A 22193-nucleotide genomic window follows, 5' to 3' on the forward strand; every position below is an offset into this window, starting at 1 on the left:
GAGCAGGAGGTTTGGGTATGGAGCGCTTACCTGGGACAGCTCCCATTTGGTGCGCCCGCCACTGTTCTGGGGTTTTGGCCGTCAGTTCCTTCACCCAGGCCAGAAGCGGGCGCTGAGTGGGACCGGCAGCGGGAACCTGGCTGGCAAGGCACCAGCAGCGGGAACCCCAGAGCGGTGGCAGGCTGAGCGGCTCAGCCCGCTGCTGCGTGCCATCAAAAATCTGCTCACGTGCCACCATTGGCACATGTGCCGTAGGTTGCCGACCCCTGGTATATGATATATTTTATAAAATCACCTCGTCAACTAAAAGCCATTCAGTGAAATTATTCACTATTGTAATTCACTACAGATAGTGTAATAGTTTACATTAATCTTGCTGTAAAAAAGTTTTTAAAGACTTCATAGCTCATCTAGCAGCTTTTTAAGAGAGAAACACATTAGTTCTCCTGTGCCCCATCTTTCTGATTCAAATAGGTCATCCACGCCTACATCTTATTTCTGATAAGGTAGCTCTAAAGCTAATACATCCACCAAAATTATCATGTAATTAAGCATCAGATCTCCAGTGGCTCTGTCATTCTTAATCTAGGTTGAAGTCCTAGCTAGAGTATTTGGTTTGTGTTTTATTGTAAAGATAAGGAAGAAGATTGTTTGAAGAAACGTTTCTCCATGCAGCAGTTAGTATTCCATTACATTTCTAAACAAGTTATAGAACTGAAGTAGAGCTAAGTTCCATCAAAACAGGTTTTCACTTCGATAAACTAAGGAAAAGCTACACACTTCAATTTAGACTCTGATGCACTTACCTAAAGTTTTGCATGAATTGTGCAAATGCCTCAGTTCTTCCAGCAAGAGGGACAATGATGTTAATAACTGATCTGGAAATGTCAACTGTTTCACTCTTTACTTTCATAAGAGGTCCAAATGGTCGGAATAGTGTGACATGTCTGTACTCCATAACATCGGTCTTCTTATAAAACAATTCATACTGTGTTCCTTTATCTCTCTCTGTGCGATAATAACCTGAAGTTATAGAAGGAATTTATCAAGTCAAAAACATGAGATTCACTGAGACATTTAGCTATTCATTGAAGATGCACAACTGGATTTCTATCAAATTATAAAACAGTATATAAAAATAAAGCTAATTGGTAAGAGTTTTTTCGTTCATTCAAAAGAGAAAGTTTTGGGGTTTTTGTCAAAAAGCAAAAAAAAATCCAAGAAAACCTAAAAAAATATAAAAAACAAACATTTCCCAAATAAACTTCTGTTTTGACAAAAAATCATTTTCATTGGGGGTGGGGGTTCATTAAAGAATAGAGATTTGGGAAATAGTGAGTAAGGATACTGCAACATATGACACTCTTTGGTGAGCTAGCAGGTACATATCAAACTCAGGAGATCCATGTAAACCCTATGCACCCTCTCTCTGCCCCTGGCCAGTTCGTTCTAAGAAGTTGCTGGGTCACAGATCATGACCACTCTTTGTGAGGCCTCCATTGGGCTGACTAATTCTTGGAAGAAGCTTCTGGAATTTTACAGGTTGGTCATTTCTGTAGCTACAGCAACAAAAACAGAGCTAATCACCATGGGTTTTACACTAAACCCCCCTGTATTACCATCTCAAAACAGGTTCTGCAAGAATTAGAGTTGGTTCTCAAAATGATGACGATTGGCACCAGATATCAAAAAGTTCGTCAACTTTTACTACTTCCCGGGCTGAGTCCTACACTGAGGAACAGTTAACTTTTGCTACTTTGTTTGTGGCAGTAGTTTTGACTCTATATAATCCATTTTAACTGGAGAGTAACATTTTAATTATTTTTCCTGACTTCATAGAATTTGCTCTTTTGAAACAGAGATTATATCTTGACAAACCTGATATTTGAAAATTGGCTAATTAAATCAAAACTATCTGTCACGGAAAACTGTGTTGCTACTTTAATGACTGACAGGGCTTGCTCCAGGCACCAGCCCACCAATCAGCTGCTTGGGGCGGACAATGGTGAGGGGCTGCACGTCCAGGTCTTCTGCAGCAATTCGGCAGCAGGTCCCTCACTCTCTTGAAGTAAAGGACCAGCCGCCGAAGACTGAAGCGGCGGCGGTAGAGCTGCACATAGCGACCACTGCTTTTTTTTTTGCGCGCTGCTTGGGGCAGCAAAAACCCTGGAGCCAGCCCTGACGACTGAGGTTCGATGTATAGAAGGTTCTATATAAGAGAACAAGCAGTTTTATTTTAGGAGGAGTAATGGCACATCTTTAATCTTCAGAGTATAAATCCTTCACTGCATATAAACATTGGAACTCTTTGCACAAAATAAGAACTATTAGAAATAGTTTGCTGATTAATCTGATGAGCAAATAATGTAATCTGATTAAGCACTGACTAGCATAATATGAAAGACACATAGTAAACCCATTCCTAAAATCAGTTCCAGTGGTTGTGCCACCCAGAGTAACTTATTTCCTCTTCACACCCATTACACAAGTTTAGAGAGGGATTGCTGCATGAAAGAGCACTGGCATCAACCTGGACTAGGCCCTCTAACAAATACTGGATGGTCTTCAATAATTGTTAAAACTGAATCTTGGGGTGCCACTAGCCACTATTTTCTCTATCCCATAAGTGGGGGTGTAAACTTTTGCCCTGTGCAACCCACCTACCAATGGAAAGAATGAAAATGAGTGAGTAGACACCCTTTAGTAACTTACATTTAAGGGCTGTCAAGAAACAATGCCCGAGCAAGTAGCCTCAGTAATTCTAGCACACACTGCCTAGGGATCCTCAGAACTAGGTCTAACAGGGATGATCAGATACCATAGTGTCTCACATACAGGATGAATAGGACTTTCTAGTATTGTAAATTGGTTCTGTTCCTGTAACAGAACCTAATTTAACTTGCAGTGAAGTCTAAGATCAGATGAGACTAAAATTCTCTAATTCTTTGTTCCAACTGCTAATTAACATATATATTTTTAAGAAGGCTGTTCGTCAGTCTCAGCGGTCAAAAATTATTAACAGGAGGTGCATGTGTCTCAAACTCAAGACAGTTAAATCCAAAACAGACTGCGAAAAGTTACAAAAGGATCTCAGTAAACTGGGCAACAGAGTGGCAGATGAAATTCAAAGTCAAGCACATGGGAAAACAATCCCAACTATACATACAAAATGATGGGATCGAAATTAACTGTTCCCACTCAAGAAAGATCTTGGAGTCCTTGTGGATAGTTCTGTGAAAATATCAGCTCAATGTGCAATGGCAGTCAAAAAAAGGTAACAATGTTAGGAACCATTAAGTAAGGGATCGATAAGACATAAAAATATCAGAATGCCGTTATATAAATACATGCTGCATTGAACTGCGTGCAGCTCTGGTGAACACATCTCAAAAGAGATGTGCTAGAATTGGAAAGGTACAGAGAAAGGCAACAAATATGATTAAAGGTATGGAACAGCTTCCATACGAGGAGAGAGTAAAAAAAATCTTCATCTTAGAAAGCAGAAAACTAAGAGACGATATGTTGGAGGTCTATAAAATCAAGAATGGTGTGGAGAAAGTGAACAGGGAAGTATTATTTACTCCTTCACATAACACAAGAACCAGGAGTCACCCAACAAAATTAACAGACAGGAAGTATAAAACAGACAAAAGGAAGTATTTCTTCACACAGGGCACAGTCAATCCATGGAACTCACTGCCAGGTGATGTGAAGGACAAAGGTATAACAGGGTTCAGAAAAGGTTTAGATAAGTTCATGGAGAATAGGTCCATCAGTGGCTATTAGCCAAGTTGGCCTGGGATGCAAACCCATGCTCTGGGTGTCCCTAGCCTCTGATTGCCAGAAGGTGGGAGCAGACAACAGCAGATGGATCACTAGATGATTGCCTGTTCCGTTCAATTCCCTCTGATGCCCCTGGCATTGTCCAAAGTTGGAAGACGGGCTACTGGGCTGGATGGACCATTGGTCTGACCCAGTATGGCCATTCTTATGTTCTTATATCCAGTGGGACCTGCAGGGTGATATATAGTTGATAACCTGGTGCACTATCCTACTACATGAGATTCCAGCTGAGACCACTCTAACAGCACGAGGACTACCACCCGAGCTGGTGCAGTGTGAGAAAACAGAAAGGGGACAAAGCTGTGACTAGCCCTGGAAGCATGACACCCTCAGTGACCTCTTTTACAAGCACCAAAGCATTTGACCCTTAACATTAAATTTTTGCAGTACTAGTGCATAGTAGCTAGCTCTCTCAGTGTTTCTGTAAGTCCTACGTTATTTTACCTGGATATAGTCACTGTTTAATATGGATTGGATCACCCTTCCCTAGCACTCCCAAAAATAAGTTGTTGTTTTTTTTTTGGTTTTGTTTTTTTTAAAACAACGAGGGTTCTGAAGCAGACGACGATAACTCAACACATCCTTAGGGACCATGGAAGGACAAAGGTAAAGCCAGTTACCCAAACATATGGTGGTGACAAAATAGTTGATGTACAACTCAATTTTTGAAGTCGTTTCTTTCAAATGAACAAGTCAGTATGTTGCTTTTGAGATACTTTCAGAAAAATGCTAGGTAAGAGGATTTACTAGTTTTAAACCATTAACAAATCTGTACATTCTCTCTCAAATGCACTGCAGGTAGAACTTTGTTCCTGAGATGAACAACAGAAGTAAACATCCTCAGTTTCAATACTATACAAAAGTTACACTTCAATAAATTCCACAGCAGACCACTCTGATTTATATAAACATAAAGAAAGAGGTAGAGGAGAATTAAGGGTGAAGCAATCTACAAAATCAAATTTGTATGTGGGGAGAAAACAGAACCCCCTCCAAAAAGTCCAAACAATGGTGCAGTTTCAGTAGTAAAAAGTCTGAAAATCCTACAGTATGCAGTTAATTTGTTATGTAGTCTGCAAAAATGGCATATATTAGTCTCGTAAGATTAACAATACAGAGCTTCTGTAAATAATTTGTGATCACAATAGCATAATCAAGTACAATACTATGATTACATATTAGACCTCACACATCAATATATCACTTGCAAAAAACACTGCATAAATTCAATCTCGACAGAGAAGGAAATGCTGTGTTTAAGTGTAACAGGACCATTTTGAAAAATTATTAGCTATGAACTCCTTTACGTTCATGAATTAATTCCCCTGCTTTCTGACCTCCCCACCATGCTCATCATTTTGTATTTACTGCTACTTAAGTAGTTCACTGTTTAAGGAAGAAGTTGGTGAACCAGAATGAGCAAGCATATTTGCTAAACCTTCTCACATTATCATCTGTTAATATTTCACACTTTTAATGTTAAATATTATGCTCCATGCTACCTAAAACTGGAATTCCCAGATTTTAAAATGATACACAGCATGTACTCTTGGCTCCAGTGGCCATGACAGAATTTGGATTTCAAGAAGAAAAGCCCAAATTGGTAAACAAAGTGATTGGATTTGAAAGCCCTTTGTTAAAAGCTGCCTCCCCCCCCCCACAAAAATGCATTTTCTACCACGGGAAAGTTGCTATTCCTGATGTTGCAGGTTTTAAACACAGTCCAATGACAACGATATCAAGACCTATACTACTGTAACATTCTTTTTTTTTTTTTTAAAGTTAAAAATCCTTAAAATTTGTTTGGAGCCTTGAAAGCACTCACTTAAGGCATTAACTGCCAATCCTTCCCCAATTATAAATCCATAACTCCTCTTCAACATAAACAAGGTCAGACTAGATGATCATAATGGTCCCTTTGACCTTAAAGTCTATGATTCAAGTCTATGATTTCAACTTCTCTTAAACTGAATCTTTTTGCTCCTTATTTTTAGGGAAAGAAAGACAAGGCATAGCCCATAAGGCTTGATTTGAGTAGCTACTCTACCTCCTCCAAACTTCTACACATATTCACTTTCATTCACGAACAGCACGGAGTGATCTTCAGGCACAAATTCGTCTATCCCAAGAAGCACTGATAATTATAATTCCTCCTGACTGCTACTGGCAACCCTGATTAAAAGTATGTGAACATATACTTAAGAGAAAACATTTGCAAGAGATGTGCAAGTTTTACAAAGGTAGCAGGTAATGCTTAGCAGTAAAAATGTATTGGATTGTTTAAACAGTTTTACTCAGCGACCAAACAAAGACTAAGAAAAATAGACACTGAGTCATACTAAATGAAGAAAAACTCTATATTCCTGTGCTCACCATGGGTTAACAGCCTTAACTATAAAGATAATGCTACATCTGTAATCTTACTGATTTCACCAGATTAAATCTGATCAAGTGTGTGGCCAAGAAGTCAGGGAACAGAAAACTTTAAGTACTGTAAAAGTAGCTAACATCTGCTTAACTTCTCACTATATGTAGTTTTAGCAACTGAGAAGGACTTATTATATAATAAAACCTGCTATCCCCACCTTAAAACTAGTATTTACTGACTACAATCCAGAATCAACAGCAGCAAACACTGGCAGAAATAAATTTCTGCCATTCTTGGCCTCTGAAGTTTTATTCACTTGAAGTATATACAGAGGACCCTTGTCATGTAAACTGAGTTTTGAAAATAAAATTGCTAAAACTATTAACAACTTCTTTGTTAGCCACTTTTTTTAGTTTTTCAGTTCCATTAGTAAAGGTTAAAATGTACTACTACAAAATGTATTACTCATTTGTGTTAATTTGACCCTTGTGGATTAATTCTTAGTAGCAATTGTGCTAAGAGGCTGCTGAAGTCAGAGCTGCTGGACTAGGGCAGTAGCTACACACAGACACTCAGGGTGCGACCTGCATGCTGCTGTTTGGCCGTTCATGAGCAACCCAAGTTGGAAGCTACAATAGTAAAGCATTGTGAGGCATCCAAAGTTGCAGGGCAGGGGTGACAGCCCCTCTCGGATTGCACGCAGGAATGTTATTGTTGTTTTGCATACCCCTGTAACTCTCCTGTGCTGTTTAAGTAGTAAGTGCATTTGTACGTGCATTTAAGTTGTAACAGTGTGAATCCAGTGTACCTTGCTGTACCCTGCCCTGTGTCCCCAAAAAGAGATAAACTATAAGTCACAGTGCCCACAGAAAGGACATGAACTACTCTGTGGAAGCATGCAACAAGCACCTGGCTTGGAAAGTCTCAGCATTGGTCTTGAGGGCTATGGTAGCTGGACTGCAGCATCTCCTGTCCCCAGGAAGTGTTTCAGACAAGGAATTTACAACTGGGAGTGTGCCCTAAAGACACAGACCAAGTCTGGACTCTGCAGAGATCCTGCAGGCTTTGATGCACGTGGCATCCAAAATCTGGGTCGGATACTGACATAGGTATAGACCTACACACCATCACAGCATGTTTCTTCTTGGTTAAAAGCAGTAGATTAAAATAAAACATTAAAATGGCAGTGTTATCCTGTGGAGGAGGGTGAACAAGCACTTAACTTTTCATCTGAGTGGCTACGTCAGAAGCCTTTTGCTTGTGTGAAAGATTTGTTGTTTGTGGTCCAACCCCCGCAAAGTAAAACTGCCATTTCTTTTATGCCCTCCAATTCTGCTCTTAAGACAAAGTCAACAATGCTCTGCTGCTGCTCCCCTGCATCCCCTGCCTCATCCACCCTGTAGCAAGTGTGGCCAGATGGTAGGCAGCTCTTATCCATGTGAGACATATACACTTGACTCTTCTTGTGAACACTATCCACAATAGTTCACTCTGCCAAGCCCAGGAGCCATCAGATGTTTCAGGTGAGGGGGTGATAAAATAAATTCAGGTTAAAATAAAGAAACCATTATACAGCTTTCAGATGGAAGTGTTTATTTTTTTCAATCAGGTTATATTCTCCTACATATTACTTTGACAGGTCACTATTAATTTTATGTCTTTGGGAGATACAAAATAAAGGCCTATTAAACAGTCCTATCGGCCACGTTCAGACTGGAGCAGGGTTTTCTGGAAGCTCTCTCATCACCAGCAAAGTAAGGTAATTATTTCTCTACAAAAACATTATTTGTGGCACTCTCCATGTTATTTTACAGTTTCAGTTTATAGATCTGCAATATCCTTTTACTATTTTCTTGATCCGGCCCCATCAATAGCAAAATTGCCATATACTGGTGCTGAGCTCAAGTGCACATTCACTGACATGATGTGATACCAAATTTGATATCAGACACACACCTCTGAAAACCATTTGCCTTGCTTTAGAAAATATACATCAAGCTAACTGCTCGACTACACAGGCTGCTTGAATCAGACATGGAAGGCATGGCAAGAGGAAGAACGTGAAATGCTAGAACACATCAGCAAAAGGATACCAAAGAATTGAAGGATTAGTAAAATGCAGAAAATAGGAGTTGGAAAAGGATAGTAGTACCAAGGCAATCTATCATATTTGGCAAGTATCATGGCTTCTGTGTGAAGCTTTTATGGCCATATGGTCGGCCCCACTGGGAATCCACACTACATACAAACTTCATTAACTATATATACTATATTATTAGAAAGTATACTCTTTGAAAATGCTAGATTCTCTCTCACACATACACACTCTCTCTCTCTCCCCCGCCCCATATTGAGGAAAAGAACATCTACATAGTGACATTCAGGAAAGTTATGCTGAATTAACTACAGGTTGAATTTAAAATGCATTTTTAAAGTGCATTACAGCTGTGTGGATGGGCTCATTCAGAAGTAAAGTGGCCTTATCTTAATTCCCTTTGGAAGTGAATTAAACTGGCCTTAGTTCACTTCAGCTTAACTCAGAATGACAGCGTTCACAAGGCTTAAATGTGCTTTTAGCTAATGCATTTTAAATTCAACCCTTACTTAATAAAATATGACTGTTCCTCAGTGTCCTCATGTAGATATGCCCTAAGATTTACTAGGAACTGAGGTTTCGGAGTTGTAAAACATTATGATTGTTTTCATTTCTTGATTATGTACCACTGTAGCGCAGATTTAAAAAGTTACGTTGGAAAAATAATTCAGTGCAAATTCAAGGGGTGAGCGGAAGGAAAAGATGGTAGTAAAGGAGATGGCAATGGCCTGCATGAGTGTCATAAACAGATAGCTAAGAGTTAATGTTCTTTTACCTGTAAAAGGTTAACAAGGGGAACCAAACATCTGACCAGAGGACCAATCAGAAAACAAGATTTTTCAAATGTCAAGGGAGAGAAGTTTTTGGGTGGGTGTTCTTTGTCTTGGTTCGGTGACCCTCTCGGTTCTGAGAGTGATCTCTCTATCTCCAGGCTTTCTAATCTTCTGTTTCCAAGTTGTAAGTACAAGGATAGTAAGACAATAGGTTTATATTGTTTTTTTTTATTTACATGTGTGTAGTTGCTGGAATGTTTTAAATTGTATTCTTTTTGGATAAGGCTGTTTATTCATTTTTTCTTTTAAGCAATTGACCCTGTATATTGTCACCTTGATACAAAGACCATTTTTATGTCTTTTTCTTTCTTTTTATATAAAACTTTCTTTTTAAGACCTGTTTGAGTGTTTTTCACTGGTTAAGACTAAGGAACGAAGGGAGGGGGAAAATCTCTGTGTGTTAGATTTACTAAGCCTGACTTTGCATACTCTCTGGGTGAGGGGAGAGAGAGATTTGATCTCTCGGTACTTGTGTTTCAAGGACTTGAAGCAGGGAATATCCTAGAGTACCCAGGGCGGGGAAATCTGGGAGGAGGTAAAGAGGGGGAAGGGAAGTGGGTTATTTCCCTTTGTGGTGAGACTCAGGGCATCTGAGCCTTGGGGTCCCCCAGGGAAGGTTTTGGGGAGACCAGAGTGAGCCAGACACTGGAATTTTCTGGCTGGTGGCAGCGATATCAGATCCAAGCTGGTAATTAAGTTTGGAGATTTCATGCTAGCTTCTCATGTTCTGAACTCTAAGGTTAAGACCTGAGTAGGAAAGTTATGACAATGAGACCCTGAAGTCTTATTAGAGAGAGACCTGCGCAAATATTTAAAAATGAAATGTCCACTAGGTACATATCCGGAAGCACATGAGAGAAAGCAGAGCTCAAAAAAATCAATGAAGTGATACTTCATAAACAGAAGTTTAGAAAAAAGTTAAGATACCTACTAAAGAAGGTCTTGTCTACACAGGAAATTATACCACTATAAACTCCCTGCGTGGACACTTACTCCACAGTAAGAATGCCTTTTTTCCTGTTTCGTTTGTGTCATTTTGGTATAATTATGCTTGTAAAATTAGGTTTTTCTTTCAATTCAGTCTGTCTACTAAATCTTAGTATCTCAATGGGGCTGAAATAGACAATACAAAGCCATTCAGTTTCACTTAAACGTAAAGTAATCAATTCTATTGTTTCCAGACCTTCCATACTATCAAATATCAGTTTCCCAGTCATCTGGCCCAATCAGCTTAAATTTGTTTCTGGTTCTAAATATCTCATTAGAATCTTTGATTGGAGTTCAATTGTTGACGATGATATATCAGTTTAGATGTCAAAATATTTGTCAATACAGAAACAGACCATTAAAGCCAATTTAAATAAAGTGCTTAAAAGCTTTGCAGAGAAACCTTGTTATTGGGATACCATTTCTAGACATACATTAAGAGCATTTACTGTTATTTTAGGACAGGGACAATGAGGTCTGACATCCATCACAAGCGTTCAGGCTTAAGCCGTTATAAGGGAGCACTGTATTTCACAAATATAATGGCAGCAGCTTTCTAACAAAATGACAAGTTAAAGTAAAACACTCAAGTCCTTGAAAGGGACAACACATTAAAAATGAAAAGTTTAGTTCTGAAATTTGAAGTCAAAACATTTAATGCTCAAATAAAATTTCTCTTCAACTGGCCAAAAAGTTTCTCAAGTCTGCCAATACTATTTTCACATGCATAGGAAGCCATAGGGTGACTTGTATAGGTACAATCTCTGGTTGAAAGGAAACAGTGTTACATTACTGTGGCTAGTAACTAACATACCCTAAATGACCTACAGCACAAAAGTATTTTCACTTAAGTACTGAATAATGGTTATGTGATTCCTGTAATCCAAGTCATAAAACACTGTCTTGACCACAGAAGGAATGAGTTCAATTTCCAAAGACAAAGATGTTCTTTAGGAACTAAACTGTCAATTTATCTGGGGTAAAGAGGTGAAGGGAGGAGTAGAACTTTTGTTTCATAAGGCACTGTCTTCTTGCTTTCTCAGAGGCCTATAGTCCAGAGGTGGGCAAATTACAGCCCACAGGCTACATCTGACCCATGGGACCCTGCTGCCTGGCCCCTGAGCTGCTAGCCCCCGGCCCCTCCCACGCAGTCTCAGCTCCCTGCACCACCAGCGCAATGCTCTGGGCAGCAGCGCAGCTGCAGAACCGCAGCCTGACCCTGTGCTGCGCAGTGGCGTGGCTGGCTCCAGACAGGCGGCATGACTGCCTGTCCTGGTACTCTGGGCAGCACAGCTGTAGCGCCACTAGCCACCAGTGTCCAGGCAGCACGGTAAGGGGCCAAGAAGCAGGGGACTGGATAGCGGGTAAGGGAGTTCAGGGTGGTGGTTGGAGGCGGAGGTGTGGATAGGGGTCGGGGTGGTCAGAGGGTGGGGAACATGGGTGTTGAATGGGGACGGGACTCTGGGGAGCAGTCAGAAGGACAGGGGGGGTTGGATGAGGTGGCGAGGGGCAGTCGGGGCGGAGGGTCTGGGGGTGGTGAGGAGTCCTGGGGTGGGGGGGACATCAGGGGGCAAGAAGCGGGGGGGGGAGGGGGCAGTCAAATGGTGGCAGGGGCCAGGCCATGCCTGGCCGTTTGGGGAGGCCCAGCCTCCCCTAACCGGCCCTCCATACAATTTCAGAAACTTGATGGGGCCCTCAGGCCAAAAAGTTTGCCTGTCCAGCTACAGTCATTAAAAGGGGCTAACAGAAAAGCTACAAAGCCTCACTGAAGTGCACACAATATGTCTTAGAGGAAAGCTACTGCGCACACCTGTAATTTAAAAGAAAAACAGAAATGTAAAATGACATTGTGAGAATGTCTCTCTAAGCAAATTAAAACATGTTTTCAGGTGAAAAACTTTAAAGTCCAACGCCGCATTGCCTGGTTTTACAGCTATACTTTAGATGCATTTTCACTCCTCCTACCCTCCGCCCCCCCAAGATAACAAAAGAACTTTATACTTGGAAGTTCCAAAAAGTTTTGGAGCTGATTAAGTTATCTGACTAAAAAAAGTTAACCCTTTCAACTGTGTAGCATTCTCATGTATGTATTTGCTTAACTATACATAATACATCACTACTCAGATTTTGGTGTGCTTGAAAATACAAGAATTAGCTCTAAAGCATTATTCACTTTGACTTCTTCTGGCAATATGTACTGTATTTAATACTGTAAGCCTGTATAAAAAATCTTAATATTTCCATCAGAATTACATTTTAGTATAGAGTACCTTCAAGACTGAGTTCTAGAGAAATAGTGGTCACTGTACCTTTTCAGTACATCAGCCTTGAAAAAGCAATGTTCATATATCATTGCTTCAGTGTCTTGCAGCTGAAATAACATTCATCTTCTCTCCCCTACCCCTGGGATTCTGAGAATTTAACACATTTAATAATGCCAGCATTTTAAAAGTCATATGTTTGAGTAATCTGGTTTCAGGTTTTACACATAACAGACCAGATCCTGAGCTGGTTTAACTCTGCATAGATTCACTGACTAATGGAGCTGTGCTATTTTATGCCACCTGAAGATCTACCCGTAGATCCTCAGCAACCAAATACTCTAACAAAGGTAAGTTACTCTATAAATACCACTCTCTCCCCCAACACAGATGCATCTGCCAATGTTTTAAATATTGGCAACTAGTTTGCATTGTGACATTAATATAGACCTCTTCACCTACATGCAGTTTACAGTTATCTAGTCATAACAGATACAAAGGAACAAAGTTAAATGGAGACTTTCAAAGACAGAAAGGGAAGCTAGGCGATCAAGCCTCATGACCTTCAAAGGGAGCCGGGCACCTAACTGCCCTATGTGCCTTTGAAAGCTCCTCTTCAGTATTAGGTACCATTTTATATCTACATCAGCACAACATATGCAAAATGATCTTCAACGATGGGATATCCAACTCTTAAAATTCAAACGGGCACGGCTTGTTTTGTCTGCTTGCTATAGTAAAAGATCTTCACTGAAATTACTACTCCCCCCCCCCATCAATGCACGGTATTATGCAATATTATGAAGCAACAGATTCTACTACAACAGGCAAGCCAGGTCTAAGGTTTTTCTTAGTGCATCAGAAGTAGTACACATTATTAGAGTAGATATCAAAACTCTAAAGACATGAAAAAACCTATCAATTTTGTTTTACAACCATAAATTCATTTGCAATTATTCATGGTGTATGATATTCTGTGCAGATGATTGAGAAATGCATAAATTATTAAATAAGCTTTTACAGTACCTTCTATGAAATCATTTTCATTATAGAGCGATTTCTCTCCTATTCCTTCATCATCATCATCTTGTCCATCTTCTTCATCTGGATTATTGATTACCTCTAGACCAGCCTCAATAACTTCCACTAACTCATCTCGCTTATCCTTTCTAACAGGTTTCTCCTCTGGGTGTCGAGTGAGTCCCATCTCTAACTGGAACACTTTCATGGAGGTAAAGCTTTCAAAAGGAATTACACCATATTCACTAGGTAGCTTGGCCCCGATGCTCACCTCAGCCTTGTCAATTTGGGAATGAAGAAACTCTAGAAGATCATTGGATGCTTGTTCTTTGGTGCCTTGGTAGCCCATGCCATTGACTCTTGGGCTCCTTTTTTCCTGCAGCAATTTCAGCTTATCATTCATTTCCTGAAGCTCTTGTTTTAGGTGAGCAATCTGACGCTTCAGACTAGTAGCCCGGGTTTGATAGTGTTCCTCTTGTTCCTGTAGAAGAGCTTGGTAATATTCTTTACCCAAGTTCTCCCCTACAATGCCAGGCAGAGATCCATTGCCATCTGTTTGTGGAGCACACTCAAGCAGGTACATGAACAACATTAAACTGAATAGTAAGGCAAGACCTACCAATAGCCAACGGGTCCTGGCTTGAAATATTAAACTCCTTCTGGGCATTCTTATAAGATTTCGGGTCCCCCACCAAAAAGCTGATTTTCTTTTTCATACCTTTTCAAGAGCATCCCCAGAAAGACTTAAAAAGGGAATGAAACCATGATTATTTTTTTTAAACTGTCACATCAAAGTTATGTCAGCCAAAAACAAAACAAAACAAAAACAAAAACAAAAACTTTCAGCACGTGTCTTAATCATTTGATATTGCAGAGACAAAGTCTAAAGTCACTAACTTCCATGATGAAAAGGAAAAATGTCATCTATGCCATCAGATACAATTCCCATAATATTCTGGTAACTGGACCAAAACAAGACAGAAACATTGTGAATCCTTGCTGACTCTTTTCCGTTTTTTTTGTTTTTTTATTTGTTTTTCTTAAAAACAAGAATTAAGGTTTTTAGTCTGAAGTTCTTCTCAGTGAAGAAACCAGGCAAATACTGGGACTGGTAGGCTTTTGGTGCACAGCTTTATTGCACACACTCATTTATACACTGCAGGAGCAATCTAAACCTCAGTAACAGTAGTTTTCATTGGACAGTTTGATATTTTCCTCTGGCGCTTGATAATTGAGTATTTTATTCCACTTCCCCCCTTCTTTGGGCTTCTGTGGTTTGAGTCAGCAATACCAAAGCAGAACCTAAAATTAAATGAAAGGTGCATATTAGAACTACAAAACAGCCAGGCAGCTGGAAAACACATGAAGAAAACATTAACATCCAAAGATGTAGACATGATGGATTACAAGTTTTGGTTTTTTTCGGTTTTTTTTAGTTGTAAAATCTCCTAGTTCTTTCCACTGTGTTACACATGAATGAATTCTTTCTTATGGAACTGTCTGGAGCATACTAATAAGAACAGCTGAATAAAAGTTAACTGTTTTCAAGCAGATATGTTAAAAGAATTCTTTTCCAGTCCTATTGTGTCATGTTTGAAGAGCTTCCCTAATCATTATGGTTGTTTTTTTCTGAAAATAGTACTAAAAATTAGGACTGTCAATTAATTGCTATTAACTCACACAAGTAAATCAAAAAAATTAATCGTGATTAATCCTGTTAAACAATAGAATACCATTAAAATGTATTAAATTTTGGATGTTTTTCTACATTTTTGTATATTATATTCTGTGTTGTAATTGAAATCAAAGTATATATTATTTTTTATTACAAATATTTGCACTGTAAAAATGATAAACAAAAGAAATAGTATTTTCAGTTCAACTTATACAATGTGCAGTGCAAACTGTGGTGAAACTGCAACTTATGTAACAAAAATTCCACATTTATAACTGCTTTTTTGTTACATAAAACTCAAGAACAGAACAAAGTAGAACTTCAGAACCTACAAATCCACTCAGCCCTACTTGTTCAGTCAATTGCTAAGACAAAGTTTGTTTACATTTACAGGAGATAATGCTGCCCTCTTCTTGTTTACAATGTTATCAGCAAGTGAGAACAGGTATTTGCATAGCACTTTTGTAGATGGCATAGCAAGGTATTTACATGCCAAATATGCTAAACATTGGTATGCCCCTTCATGCTTTGGCCACGCTTCCATGCTGACAACACTCATTAAAAAATAATGCGTTAATTAAATTTGTGACTGAACTTCTTGGAGGAGAATTGTATGTCCTCTGCTCTGCTTCACCTGCATTCTACCATGTATTTCATGTTTTAGCCATCTCGGGTGATGACCCAGCACATGTTGTTCATTTTAAGAACACTTTCACTGCAGAATTCACAAAACACAAAGATGATAGCAATGTCAGATTTCTAAAAATAGCTACAGCACTGGACCCAAGGTTTAAGAATCTAAAGTGCCTTCCAAAATCTGAGATGGATGAGGTGTGGGGCATGCTTTGAGAAGTCTTAAAAGAGCAATACTCTGGTGCAAAAGCTACAGAACCTGAATCGCTCAAAAAAAAAATTATATATTATATACATATTCTGCTGGTGGCATCTGAGATGATGAAAATTAATATTCATCAGTCCGCACTGCTTCGGATTGTTATAGAGCAGAACCCGTCATAAGCATGGATGCACATCCCCTCGAATGGCGGTTGAACCATGAAGGAACATATGAATCTTTAGCACATCTGGCATGTAAATATCTTGCGATGCCGGCTACAACAGTGCCATGAGAATGCTTGTTCTCACTTTCAGGTAACATTGTAAACAAGAAATGTGTTTGAGTGATTGGCTGAACAAGTAGTACTGAGTGGACTTGCAGGCTGTAAAATTTTACATTGTTTTATTTTTGAATGCAGTTTCTTTTGTACATAATTCTATATTTGTAAATTCAACTTTCATGATAAAGAGATTTTACTACAGTACTTGTATTAAGTGAATTGAAAAATACTTTGCTTTTTTTACAGTGCAAATACTTGTAATCAAAAATAAATATAAAGTGAGCACTGTACACTTTGTATTGTGTTGTAATTGAAATCAATATAACTGAAAAAGTAGAAAACATCAAAAATATTTAAATAAATGGTGTTCTGTTGTTTAGCAGTGACATTAATCGTGCAATTAATCATAATTTTTTTAATCACTTGATAGCCCTACTAAAAACATTAACTATTTAAGGTAACCTCACTGCTCAAATGTAACTTGCATTTCTGATTACCTTTATTTGCATCTAATATCCTTTGAGACAATTTATTTATCAAAGTACTCAAGTGCTAGAGATCTCAAGGTTAAAGTTAAACAAATATAGTTTCTCGGGCAAGGTCTAAATGAAATAGTTCTGGGTTGTTGGTCATGCACAGAGGCATTACATTCAACTCAATGGCATCTTTTTGTCTGTAGTGAGATAGATTTTGAATGCCACAACTGATCAGTCCAACAATTCAGAGCATATTCAAGGCATCCGTGGGCACAACCACACTGATTTTGGTGCAAATCAGACTACTGGAAAAGCCAAATTCGCAGGAATATCAGGGCCCAGAGACTACCCGGTACTGCAGGCAGAGAAATCTCTCTGCAACCTATGTATAACAGGGGCAGCAACTTGGTTTGCTGTGTGAGGAGACTGCCTGTACCCCAGACTGACAGAAATAAGAAAGCCTTAGGGGGAGACTTTGTAGTATGGTGAAGGGCAGTAGTGGTGGTGAAAACAAGGACCCAGAGAGGACTGAGAGTGAGTGGTGATGATGGGGAAAACAAGAATCCAGAGAAGAGTAGGGGAAGGGGAAAGAGGAGGAATGTAGGGCACACAGATCCAGGCATAAGGGGAGGGGGAATGAAGGTGCACACAGAACACCTGGCACGGGGGAGGGGATGGAGTATTCTCCAAGGGTAGTGGGGAGAGTAAGGAGGAGCCACAGAATCTCTGCTCTTGCGGAGGCGGGGAGGGGAGATAATCAGGATCAGTGGTATTGGGGATGGAGACAGAGCCCATGGTGTGAGGAAGGAAATGGGAGGAGTTGGTGCGAGTCCCTGCAATAGAGAAGTGTGGGAGGGTGGCGCTTGGGGGAGAGGTGAATGAATGCAAGGAGCATGCTCACAGCCTATGGAAGCTACACAGTGCATACATCTTTATTGGCAAATCTTTAAGCTTATTAATTTACTTGTGCTTTCTCTTATCTACAAGTGCAATTTGTATTCATATGAATAGGTTTTATGCATTCCACAACTGACTCAGATTTATTCTTGCCCAATACTTCAGCTATTATTTTGACAGCACCAACAACAGTGCGCTAGACACTCCATAGACTACTGAGACACAAGAGTGTGGCCCCAAATAACAGTGTTTCAATACAAAATGAATAGGGAAAAGTTAAGGAAAAAAGCCAGCAACAAGTAGTAAAATATTCCAACTTCTGAGTGAGTTGCACACACAGGTTCCATGACATTTGCTAGGAGAGTTTTTTTTGGTTTTTTTTTGCGCGCCTTGGTGTGGGTAGCTTGGGCAGTTAACATTTCTTTAGGGGGAAGAGAACTAGGGTTTAGAGACCTTTTGTACAAAATGGGCTAAGGAGGGAATGTGAATGTAGAAAAGACCAGGTGAAGGAGAGAATTCAAGATGGGGGGAGGGAAGGGCAGAGAGAAACAAGAGGGAGAAATGATTCCTGGAAGAAGCCACTGGCAAGAGTGAAGAACGTGAAGGGATTGTCATCTGTGGTGTAGGATGAAGTAAAGGGGGCAAGTGGGAACCAGAAGATGACAGAGGAAGCAGAGAACAAGTTAGGTTGTAAAGGATTTTAAAAGCAACGACAAGCAAAGAGAATCAAAAGAAATAAATTTTTGAGATGTATTGGAAAGAATACACCAGCAGGATACAGCATTTGGGGGGAGGAGGGGGAAACTGAAGCGACAGGGAGGAAAGGACAGAAGTAAACAACAGAAGCATCTCTGAATACTGAGGGACAGGAAGGAGAGTGGAATAGCAAACAGTGAGTAAAAGGAGGAGGAGGAAGAGTCTGAGGCCATGTCTACATCTAAAATTTTGCAGCGCTGGTTGTTACAGCTGTATTAGTACAGCTGTATAGGGCCAGCGCTGCAGAGTGGCCACAGTTACAGCAACCAGCGCTGCAAGTGGTGTTAGATGTGGCCACACTGCAGCGCTGTTGGGCGGCTTCAAGGGGGGTTCCGGGACCGAGAGAGCAAACCGGGAAAGGAAACCAGCTTCGCCGCGGTTTGCTCTCTCGGTCCCGGAGCCAGCCAGCAAACCGCAGGGAAGGAGACCTGCTTGCTCGGGGTTCCGGGACCGAGAGAGCAAACCGGGAACGCCGCGGTTTGCTCTCTCGGTCCCGGAGCCAGCCAGCAAACCGCGGGGAAGGAGACCTGCTTGCTCGGGGTTCCGGGACCGAGATAGCAAACCGGGAACGCCGCGGTTTGCTCTCTCGGTCCCGGAGCCAGCCAGCAAACCGCAGGGAAGGAGACCTGCTTGCTCGGGGTTCCGGGACCGAGAGAGCAAACCGGGAACGCCGCGGTTTGCTCTCTCGGTCCCGGAGCCAGCCAGCAAACCGCGGGGAAGGAGACCTGCTTGCTCGGGGTTCCGGGACCGAGAGAGCAAACCGGGAACGCCGCGGTTTGCTCTCTCGGTCCCGGAGCCAGCCAGCAAACCGCGGGGAAGGAGACCTGCTTGCTCGGGGTTCCGGGACCGAGAGAGCAAACCGGGAACGCCGCGGTTTGCTCTCTCGGTCCCGGAGCCAGCCAGCAAACCGCAGGGAAGGAGACCTGCTTGCTCGGGGTTCCGGGACCGAGAGAGCAAACCGCGGCGAAGCTGGTTTCCTTTCCCGGTTTGCTCTCTCGGTCCCGGAACCCCGAGCAAGCAGGTCTCCTTCCCCGCGGTTTGCTGGCTGGCTCCGGGACCGAGAGAGCAACCGGGAAAGGAAACCAGCTTCGCCGCGGTTTGCTCTCTCGGTCCCGGAGCCAGCCAGCAAACCGCAGGGAAGGAGACCTGCTTGCTCGGGGTTCCGGGACCGAGAGAGCAAACCGGGAACGCCGCGGTTTGCTCTCTCGGTCCCGGAGCCAGCCAGCAAACCGCAGGGAAGGAGACCTGCTTGCTCGGGGTTCCGGGACCGAGAGAGCAAACCGGGAACGCCGCGGTTTGCTCTCTCGGTCCCGGAGCCAGCCAGCAAACCGCGGGGAAGGAGACCTGCTTGCTCGGGGTTCCGGGACCGAGAGAGCAAACCGGGAAAGGAAACCAGCTTCGCCGCGGTTTGCTCTCTCGGTCCCGGAACCCCGAGCAAGCAGGTCTCCTTCCCCGCGGTTTGCTGGCTGGCTCCGGGACCGAGAGAGCAAACCGCGGCGTTCCCGGTTTGCTCTCTCGGTCCCGGAACCCCGAGCAAGCAGGTCTCCTTCCCTGCGGTTTGCTGGGTGGCTCCGGGACCGAGAGGGCAAACCGGGAAAGGAAACCAGCTTGATTACCAGAGGCTTCCTCCTTCCACGGAGGTCAAGAAAAGCGCTGGTGAGTGTCTACATTGCATTACCAGCGCTGGATCACCAGCGCTGGATCCTCTACACCCGAGACAAAACGGGAGTACGGCCAGCGCTGCAAAGAGGGAGTTGCAGCGCTGGTGATGCCCTGCAGATGTGGACACTCTCAAAGTTGCAGCGCTGTAACTCCCTCACCAGCGCTGCAACTTTCTGATGTAGACAAGCCCTGAGAAGAGAAGGCATTCAGTATCAAAGATGTTAAGTTTACATTGGCAGCATGACATCCCAGAAGAGAGAGCAGAGAATCAACCAGACTCTGATGAAGAGAGAGTAGGGTGGAAAGGCACATCTGCAAAGTCTTTGCATGTAGGTAGCAAATGAAAAATGATCAGATGGGGACAAATTAAAGAAAGGCAGAAAAGGGCCAATTACACTATCACCATGACTGGGAAACCAAAACAAACTTGTTCTGAAATGAACATTGAGATTGATTCTTCCACACATAAGCGATGGATTCTCTTTAATGAATAGTGTCCCAAAAGATACACTCTTAAACACAGTGCAGCCAAAGAGTATTTTCATCATACTATTAAGATTACAAGGGGGAAAAAAACAAACAAGAAACAGAATAGGAAACAAAAGTGAGTATATGTATTAACTCAGCTACTAAGGCAAGTAAATTATTGTTCATGCTTTTGAAAAACACTCTTGCAAAAAAATAAAGGAAAAACTTACTATATCGTAAGTTATGGACATCCATTTTTTGGAATTTTGGGCTGACTCTGTCTTGGAGGCATTCAGGTATGCTGCAATCTGCGCAAGAATCAGGCATTCCTCCTTTGTTCTTGCTTTTAATTTTCGCAAGACTTTTCCACTCTCTATCTTTGGAGAAGAGAGAGAGAGACACAAAATTTGAGCACATCAGTCATCCCAATAGGTCTGACTTCCTTTCTCTGGGCATACATGAGTTCTAGGCGCTCCCCACAATTCTCATCATGTGCTCAAAAGATTCTATCCTAAGTAAGTCTCTTCCCTACTGCAGGGAATCTAGAACGACAAATGTTAGGACTTTCAGTTCAAGACTTGTGTCTGCTAAGAGCATTAAAGGGAGTTCTTAGTCCTGTTTTCAGATAGCAACCTCAGGGATCCTCCACATCACCAAAAAAGGGCTATTAACTGCACTTCTCACACCACATTGTGAAACTGTTCTCTTGGGCACTTAAGTGAAAATTCACCTGAGAATCCAGACTTGAATATCAATTTAGTTTTCTTATGTAAATAATTAAAAGAAAAGATTGCAAGGGGGAAATGGTTACACCATTACATAATTTGTGATGACTGGAATGCCAATTTTGGCATCTGCCAGAGATGCAGTCTTCCCAAACTCTCACCAATGAAGTCTTTATGTCACACCACATCCTGCACATGTTTGATGTACAGTGGCAATAACTATTAAGTCAATATTTATCCGACAATACCACACAGATCCCACACTATTTCTCTGTTGCTACAATATCAAATAAACCTGTTCTCAGATGACACTTTGCGGCAAGTGTCATGCACTGATAAAATAGGCATCTATGTACACTGTTACACCTATTCTCAAATGTGATGAGTATGGCTGAAAGACTAAGTAACTTGCCCAAGGGCACAAAGTTGGAACCAGAGCCAAAGCCTGTAATTCTTCTGTCTCAATTCTGTGCATAGACCAACTTCTAACTACACATAACATCACCTGGGATTTCAAATATGCCTGTTGTACCAACTCTCTACTAGAGCATCAAGCCACCCAGAGTTTCAAGTAAGAGACTACAGCTCCCTGATTGTGCATGTGCTGAACTTCACACACAGGAGTGGTCTGATTGAAGTGTACATGTATATGAGTAGTCCTGTAGTTACCCACCTCCAGTTGCCAGAATCAATGTCTAACAATATTTAACTAAGGAACAAACTACAGGGGTTGAAGGAAGACTTGAACAAGATGAATCAAAGCCAAAAGCTAATACTGACATTTTTTGAATGTGTCCATACTGAACAATTAATACAAAATATATAAACATCTATAACCAAGTAATTTCAAGTAATTAGACACAGTATGTCCTTAAGAAGGGGAAATGAATGAAAAATGTCAAGAACATTTTACTAATAAAATATTACATAAATACAACCACATTTCTATAAAAGTGATTAATACCAGATGTGTCCTCAAACTACTGACCTGGGTCCAGATGTGGTCAGTCAA

At 41.3% G+C, this 22193-nt stretch overlaps 1 protein-coding gene across 9 annotated transcripts in view; it reads right to left on the bottom strand.

Moving 5' to 3' along the window:
• The window catches only part of CSGALNACT2 (chondroitin sulfate N-acetylgalactosaminyltransferase 2), a 60686-nt gene that overhangs the window by 10682 nt on the left and 27811 nt on the right, over nt 1–22193 (bottom strand). For 5 of the 9 annotated variants that reach the window (XM_030568970.1, XM_030568964.1, XM_030568965.1 and 2 more), the window contains 3 exons: nt 20687–20833; nt 13414–14709; nt 807–1023 (listed from right to left, as the gene is read on the bottom strand). In XM_030568970.1, coding sequence (XP_030424830.1) covers nt 807–1023; nt 13414–14074 — 878 coding nt within the window. In that variant the 5' untranslated portion in view covers nt 14075–14709; nt 20687–20833. The remainder of the gene's footprint in view (nt 1–806; nt 1024–13413; nt 14710–20686; nt 20834–22193) is intronic. The other 4 variants (XM_030568971.1, XM_030568968.1, XM_030568973.1 and 1 more) reach the window with 2 other exon arrangements.

This window comes from Gopherus evgoodei, chromosome 7 (assembly GCF_007399415.2).
Source record: "Gopherus evgoodei ecotype Sinaloan lineage chromosome 7, rGopEvg1_v1.p, whole genome shotgun sequence".
NCBI lineage: Eukaryota > Metazoa > Chordata > Testudines > Testudinidae > Gopherus > Gopherus evgoodei.